Source organism: Talpa europaea (assembly GCF_964194135.1).
Source record: "Talpa europaea genome assembly, chromosome: 3".
NCBI classification, from domain to species: Eukaryota; Metazoa; Chordata; class Mammalia; order Eulipotyphla; family Talpidae; genus Talpa; species Talpa europaea.
In genome coordinates this window covers 100,259,458-100,267,882 of record NC_140069.1, presented here as the reverse complement: position 1 = coordinate 100,267,882, position 8,425 = coordinate 100,259,458, and the positions used below count along the sequence as shown (strand labels likewise).

General features: G+C 47.8%; 1 protein-coding gene across 1 annotated transcript; it reads left to right on the top strand.

Moving 5' to 3' along the window:
* Positions 1-6,555: 6,555 nt before the first annotated feature.
* On the top strand, positions 6,556-8,061 carry HOXA4 (homeobox A4; the record flags this gene model as incomplete). Its single annotated transcript, XM_084229847.1, has 2 exons — positions 6,556-7,168; positions 7,709-8,061. 2 exons carry the CDS (start codon positions 6,556-6,558, stop codon positions 8,059-8,061), a joined length of 966 nt encoding a protein of 321 aa, XP_084085973.1.
* Positions 8,062-8,425: the final 364 nt, after the last annotated feature.

Here is an 8,425-nt window from a genome sequence, read left to right as displayed (position 1 = left end):
AATATTATATCCAAGCAATTAGTGTGGGAGAAGCAAATTACATCCTGAAAGGTGCACTACTGAAGATGAAAACAACCCTTTTAGCTTAAAAATTGCCCTTGGATTCTGTCCTTCCTCTTTCTACCTTTTGCCTTAGCTCAGGAGTCTGAGGTTTGCCCACCATGGAGAGTGCAGGATGTTGTAAGCTCCATCCCATTCGTTGCTAATGTAGAATTTCTTCCTGGTCCATAACAAAACTATAGATGGGGCTCCCAGATAGGGCTGGGGGTCAGCTTAGGCGCCCATCCCCATAGGAGAGGGGAACTATAGTCCTGACCATTCCGAATTCCAGAAGTGGAAGATTTGCCTTGTTTTGTTTGGGGTTTATCACAAAGAAAGCTGTCCTTCTCCCACCAGCCCGCCCCCCCCAACCGATCTTTTCAATAATAATATTTGTTATGAAGGTTATTGGGTAATTATTGCGATTTTGTGAAGCAGCCCTTGCTGGAGGTGAAGTCTGTCATCGCCTAACAAATGACGCCCGCGCAGTTCACTGCCGGGTTAAGTAAATGCAGAGAAGATAAATCTGCACACCCTAGGAATCGCCAGCAGAGCACGCTTTAGTACAAGTTCACAGTCAACTCGCCTGCCTGGGCCAGATCGCCCAACAATTAGGGCTTCGTCTTTATTTTTAAATAAAGGAAAAAAAGTCTCCAATTCCCATTGTCTGTTTCTCCCCATCTTTTCTTTCACTTTTCGTGAGGTTCTCCCATCCTACTCCAATTTTTCCTTGCAAATATAATGATTACAATGAAACCTAGTGATTTCAAAATAATCTCAGTCCTAATTTAACGCTGATAAAAAGAGGTAGGAGGCTGATTTGACAGAAAAGACAGTCGCTAACACACACAAATATCCAATTCACCCTCTCGTTCCAAAAGGCAGCGGCAGAAGCAGGGCGTCCCTGAGATCCTGGGGGGGCCCTTCCCCCTGAAAGAAGAGGCACAGCTTTGTGTATCTTTGTGGTTAGTGCGTTGCAACTGCAGGTCAAAAAGTTGAGGGTCAAAAGTTTACATTGTGCAGCACTCTTAGTCATCTGCCCAGACAGAGTTTGATGTCAATGTTAGAGCTGCGATCTGGACTATCAGCACAAAAGATAAAATGGCTCGGAGTGAGGCGTGTATCACGGTATGGACTCCAGGTGAACCCTAGTGGTTGAATGACCTCAATTACGGAGGAAAGGATAGAAAATTCCTCTTTTCAAGAGTAATACATGCTGTATTTCATCTTGAATTATTGCTCCCATTCTGAGGGAATAGCAGCAGGTAAATAGGCATAGATTACTGAAACACCAACACCTTAGATGTTGCAGAATCAAGAGTCTGTTTGTGGGTTTGTCATGAAATAAAAAAGCTCAAAACTCATCAGTGGACCTTTAAGAAATCATGTAGCAAGTTTCCAATGTCCCATTGTACTTTCAAAACAAGGAATGTGATAGGAAACTTCTTTTATTTGGAACCGGTGATTATGATTGGCCAGTTCCTTTCTTTTTTGCACATACAGTGATCCCTAAAGTAGTGTGAGAACAAGGGCAAATACAGACACTTCTTGCAAAATGTATTTTTTGCCATTTTCAAACACAAAATATGTTTTCTGAAACTGCAGCCCACTAATTGCCAAGTGTTCTTAGAACTGGAAAAGGGAGGGAAGAAAGCAGAAACCCTTCAGAAAGAAACAGAACTCTTCCACTAGAGAGAAGGTGCTTATTGGTACCATGAAGACATTCCTGTTGTTGGAAATTTCTCTTTATGTTTATAGTTTAGCCCAAAATGAATGCAGGAGAAGTGCTACAACCTGTAAGTGCTTAACTAAACTGTAGAGAGTATGGCATTCGAGCAGGAGGGTGGGAAATGCCAGTCCACTTTTTAAAACCACTGTGACAGACTTCTGCTCTCCAGAAAACGCTCTTTGAAAAAAATATACTTGGAATAAAATCTAAAGAGAGGGGAAGCAAGCTTAGGAGGAAGGGTGGGTGAACAGAAAAGAAAGGGAATAGTGTATTAAGGAAGCCGACTGGAACCATGCCTCATATGTGAGTTGTAACTGCAGAACTAAATATATTCTTTTTCATGCACCTATATCAACTGTAAGTGTGGGTGCCATTAGAATCTATTTTCTGGGGGCTTGTTTCCCTTTTCTATCTATTGATCTTCAAGTAATCGGTGTAGGAAAACGGAGGAGGGAGATGGAAATTTTTTCTAGGTTTTTCTTTTTTTAACGTTAGAGATAAGCTAATACAACTATTCAGAATGGAGAATCTTGCAGGGATGTTTAAGATCATCCCAATATATTCCCGATGGCTGGATTTATTGGTGCCAGGTACATCCAGTGGTTAAGTAAATATTTCCCAAACACTGCCTTCATGGAAATATCAGATTGCTTCCACTGTGCAATGTGTAAAGTTTTCACTCTGGCCAAGAGCTTGAAGCCAAATGGGGGTGTGCCAGATGAAAACATAAGAAAGGGAACAACTGTGGTGATTGCTGTTACAGCAGTGAACACTTCACCACATCTGGGCTGGTGAAATGAAAAAAATTGAAACCCCCTCTGTTACTCACAAAGATAAAATTACGTGTCTCTTTGAGGGAAAAGCCTGTTATTGTATTATTGGCTAAAAACATGTGCCACAACCTTGGAAGCATAGCAGCTTCGATAACAATCATAGAAACCTCTTCCTAGTTTTTAAAGGAAAAGAAAAAAAAAATACCTGCAGAAGATACTGCTTTTAGAGTGCTTACTTTTTTATTTGGAGGATCTCAATCTTTAGGCCTCTCACACAATTCTAGTTAAAATTCATATATAAGCCAAATATAAATCTCAATCCTTATGCCTGGGTCATGCTCATTTTTATAAATTGCTACAAGGAAATTACCCCCCAAAAAATAGCTGATAAAATTTCACTTCTCTAGAATCATATTCAATTGTAGGTGTGGTGAAACCCTCAAAAGCCACCATTAGCATTCTGAAATTCAGCCATTCCAGCAGAAGCTCCAGAGACGTGCTTCAGATAGAGAATAGTCAGTCTGGGGACTCTGGTTCTAAAGAACAAAGGACAAATACAGTCAATACATTCCATAACGTTTACATTTCCTTTGCTTCCCCCCCCCCCTTCACCCCCAACCCCTTGGCTTTCCCTGAGAAGGAGTGACCTGGGCAAAGCACCCTGCTCTCTAAAAGACACTGTATAGACCTTTTAGAAGCGCAAAGTCCAAGGCCGAGGTGAACTTCAGGTCAGCGCGTCTAACAAATATGAAAATGTCGGCTGGTGAAGGGCGCGCCTTGTGATTTAACAAAGACTGTCAATGTGTAAGATTAATAAGAAACAAAATGCACACGGTGTCACTGTTCGGTCACTTTGAAACTTGGGACAGGGTTGCATTCAAGAGTGAAGGCTGTTCCAAATATATTCAAAATGATTCAAATCAGATTCAAACTAGGCTGCAAACACTGCCTCCCTCTCGCCCTCCCTCTCCCGCCGACTCCCTTCACTCTCCTTCTCCATCTGGGATTCGAGGACATGATGAAAAGTTATCTCACTTAATGGGATTTTAAGAAAGCTTTTGTTGGGAATATATGTTATCCCTCCACGTGGAGATGGCAAATGTACTTACCAGTTTCCCAAGAAAAGGATAACATTTTCACCCTGCTTGGGACTGGAGCCAGTTGGTGTGCGAAGATTAGCACGCTCCCTCTCTGCTCCATTTCAGGGCATCCCATCTTTTCTCGGGCAAGATGCTGCTGGTAAACTTCAGTTTATTTATTAATTGAGTTAGTGTCTTCCTGGTTTTACTTTGGTGTCTTGGATCTTATGTAAAGGCAAGCGTGTGTATGTGTGCGTGAGTGTGTGGTGGGGGGTATATGTGTGGTTTTTTTTTTAAATGTTTTTCAAAAGATTATTTGATTCAATGGAATGATGTGATGGCTTGCAAAGAGAGATTGTGGAAGGATCAGAAAAGGTACTGAGATTGTTTATTACAGCCATAAATCTTGCAGTAAAATGTCAAAATGTCCGAGTGTGAGATAACACTTGGTGGTCCTGGCTCCGTTTGTGTTTATGATACGAACCACAAAGACAAGTTACAGGCCTTGGGGGATTCTGTGTAAGCCCATCTTCCTAAAGTAATAGAACCACATGAAACACAGGCACAGTTAACTCGTTTAGGTTAACCATACACAAAACAGTGCCCGTGTCTCGTTAGTACTTTAAAATAGAAACTCCGTAGAAGGGTCTGAGGTTAAACAACATGAATTTTGTGTTTTAGTGTCTGTAAATAATATTAAACAGACATGGTTAAAATCCTGGTACTCGAGGCTTATGACATGAGGAAGAGGGCAAAATTTCCTTGTGTTTTTTCTCTCCCTGAAGCTTAGAGATTCAGGCTTTGTAAATTATATGATGTATGCATATATTATTCATGTTATATAGTACATAACATGTGCACATACTAATTTTTCTTGCTGCAGAGAGATATTGGTTTAGACAGCTATATCACAGGCTAGATTCTTCCCTGAGTCTAAAGAGTATGTCTAAAGATTACACTCAGTGTTGATTTGTCTGGCTCAGATTTCATTAAAAAATTTTTTTCAGGGTGTCTCACATCAAACGATAAAACAGACATCCAATGTAGAAAACTTCCTTGTACCACTTCAGGGCGATTCCAGTTAGAAAGCTAACTTGATCCCTTTTTTAACCTCTATTCCTAAATTAGTTTAAAGATTAGTCCCATATAATAGGCTTTATGTGGCTAAGCATTAAATGACTATCCATCAAATGGATATATCCCAGCATTTAGTAACTCGTATGAGTAACCAATATAAATGAAGATAGAATTGACATTCCTTTTGAAGTGTCTCCAGGCTTAGACTGTAATTTTCCTTGTCTGAGTTCCAGACTCAGTTGTGAGAAGGCTGTTTATACTACTCTTTGAAAAATCAACTAAGGTGTACCAGCTGAAAAATCCTTGCTTTGCATGCCAATATGAAAGTATTTTTAGAATGGTGACTATGCTAGCTTGCACTGCTTTAACCTAGTCTGAAAAGCAAAGGATCTAGGTGTGTTCTGTTACTCAGAAAAGGGAAAGTGCATACTTCCAGTAAAGACATCAGTATTTACTTCAAAGATCAACATTAGGTGGAATTAATAAGTAATTTATTTGTTAATAATGGCATAATTAGTTTACCCATCAAATTTCAATTACCAAATGGCAGGCAACAGTCCCTTCTCCCCCCTTTCCAGAGCTACTGATAGGTTAATATGCTAATTTTCAGCGATTCAGAAATTATAGACTTCTGTAAATATAACCTTAGCCATAGCTACAGCTTGAGGAAGTAATATTCGAAAGTCAAAAATATATCAATTTCTTGGGGGCGGGGGTGGGAAAGGCCCATTGGCGATCAGACTGTGTACAGTGTCTATTTTATCCTAGCTTGTTTGTGTTCCGGATTGTTCTGAAATAGGAAGTTGTTGATTTCACAGCTCAATTTTGTCCAGGCATAGCTTCTATCCATTCCCACCCTTGGGCCACTTCCGTCCCCCAATCACACCTAGTAAATGTGGGCATGTTTAGCGTCTCACATCGCCACCTCCATCACATGAGGTGCTGCCTGGAAGGTTATTTTTCTTAGGAAAAAAAGCCTTAAGATTCTGTCTCTAAAAGAAAGAAAAAACGAAAAGCGCCCGCCGATCTGGTTATATTCGAATGACTTAGCTTGACATCTTTGGGGCCGTTCCCTTCAGCTGCTCACCCACCCACCCCTTTTCGGTTGCTGCCTGACATCTCTTAGCAGGGGCTCTTCGCGGGGTCGCGTCAAGCACCGTTTGGAAAGTGGTTCAGCCTGTGAGAAAACGGATCTCCTGGCTTCATTTGTTTTATTCCCGGGTTCTGATAGAAACATGACTACCCCCTCGGTCCGGACGCCAGTCCCTCCCCCAGCAGGCCTCGAACCCTGGAGCACCGAGGGGCAGCCAAGGTGGGCTCGGCCCGAGGTCAGTGCTGGGCCGCGGCCGCCGGCAGCCCCGAGACCTAGGCCAGTAGTAGGGCACGACTAGAACCCAGACCTGGCGCCTGAGAAAACCACAAGTCCAGCGAACCCCGAATTCCCAAGGAGATTCAAAGTTGGGGGGAAGTGGGGGGGCCGAAGGCGCAGGCTCCCTCTCTCCGGGGCGCGACAGCAGCATCCATCACCCACCCGCGCTCTTCCTGATCCGGGTCCGCGCGCGCGGCACTTCCATTGGCAGAGGAAGGTCACGTGGAGGCACTGGGCGGGGCGCGCGCGGGACCGAGGCGGAACGCGCGCGCGCGCGCGAGCTGGGGAGGGGGGCGAGGGAGGAGCGAGTCGAACTTTGGTGGCGTTGGCGGCAGCGGGAGGGGGAGGGGTGGCCGCTTGACAGCGGGGGGAGGGGAAGGGAGCGGAGAAAGGGGGGGATGGGACGTGAAGCGGGAGGGGGAGGGGCTTCGGCGAGCCCAGAAAAACGACAACGCGAGAAAAATTAGTATTTTTGCACTTCACAAATTAATGACCATGAGCTCGTTTTTGATAAACTCCAACTACATCGAGCCCAAGTTCCCTCCCTTCGAGGAGTACGCGCAGCACAGCGGCCCTGGCGGCGGAGACGGCGGCCCGGGCGGGGGCCCCGGCTACCAGCAGCCCCCCGCGCCCGCAGCCCAGCACCTGCCCGCGCAGCAGCCCCCGCTCCCCCACGCGGGGGGCAGCCGCGAGCCCCCCGCCTCCTACTACACCCCGCGGGCGGCTCGCGAGCCCGCCTACCCCGCGGCCGCGCTCTACCCCGCGCCCGGGGCCGCCGAGGCCGCCTACCCCTATGGCTACCGCGGCGGCGCCAGCCCCGGGCGGCCCCCGCTGCCCGAGCAGCCCCCGGCGCACGCCAAGGGCCCCGCGCACGGCCTGCACGCGAGCCCCGTCCCGCCGCCCGGCCGGCAGCCCCCGCAGCACCGCGCGGCGCCCCCCGCGCCCCCGCTGCGCTGCGAGGCGGCCCCCGCCACCCCGGGCGTCCCGGCAGGGGGCAGCGCCCCCGCGTGCTCGCTGCTCCTGGCCGGCAGGAGCTCGCCCGGCCTGAAGGGCAAGGAGCCCGTGGTGTATCCCTGGATGAAGAAGATCCATGTCAGCGCCGGTACGTGGCGCCGCTGGGGAGGTGCGCGAGGGAGGGTGGGGACCAGACCAGGGTTCGAGCTGCGGGGCGGGGGTTCAGAGGGTAGGGGACCTCGGGAGGGGAGCCCCCATCTGGCCCCAGCTACAGGGGGATGTGGATGCGTGCACGCCAGCCAGCCGCCTGACCCCAACGTGAGAAGCCTTTTGTACCCGGGGTCCCTTTATCGGGAGATTTACGAGACGCCAAACTGTTAGGGCAGTAATTATAGCCCCCATAAATTTAATTGCCCTGGCAGAGGCTTCAGGCCATGTGTCTTTGAAGCTTTTCTTCAGCCCCAATGCCCAGCACCATTCTTTATGGCTCTCGGGTGTTTCCCGTTGTCAATAGCCTGTGAAACATTTTCTTTGCCGTTTTATGTATCTTGCGTGAACTTGGTGTCAGGTTATTATATAATGATGATGTCCAATTGCTCTTCCCCATCCCACCTTCTCTCTCCTCCTCCTTTCCCTCTCTTCCACTCCCTCCTCCTTGGCTTTCTCCTTCGGGGTTACGGGCGTTCAGTCAACCCGAGTTATAACGGAGGGGAGCCCAAGCGCTCTCGAACCGCCTACACCCGGCAGCAGGTTTTGGAGCTGGAGAAGGAGTTCCACTTTAACCGCTACCTGACCCGGCGGCGCCGCATCGAGATCGCCCACACGCTCTGCTTGTCTGAGCGCCAGGTCAAGATCTGGTTTCAGAACCGAAGGATGAAGTGGAAGAAAGACCACAAACTGCCCAACACTAAGATGCGATCCTCCAACTCCGCCTCGGCCTCTGCAGGCCCACCAGGGAAAGCACAAACGCAGAGCCCGCACCCCCACCCCCACCCCCACCCCCACCCCGGGGCCTCCACACCCATTCCCTCCTCCATATAGTCTAAACTCTAGACCAGTTCTTTCCCTCACCTGTTTTTCTCCTCTCTCCTCCTGCCCCTTTTCCCATCCACCCCTCCTGTCTGGACCATAACAGGCCCCAAAGCAAAACCTAGCTTGGTTAAAGGGATAATAAAAAAGAAGACATTATCCTGGTAAGAGTGTGTGCTGGTTGCCACCCAAGGGAGGACAGTGGCCAGGATGCTGGCTGGTGGAACAACCTGCTGATCTGAACAAGACTTCCAGGTTTGGGTACCTGAGAAGGGACGCTTGGCAGCAAAAATACTTTTGAGGTGGCTGAAGTCAGCGGGGCAACCAGTGCTGACTAGGGACATGTTCATATAGATTTGTGGCAAGCAGAAGAAAA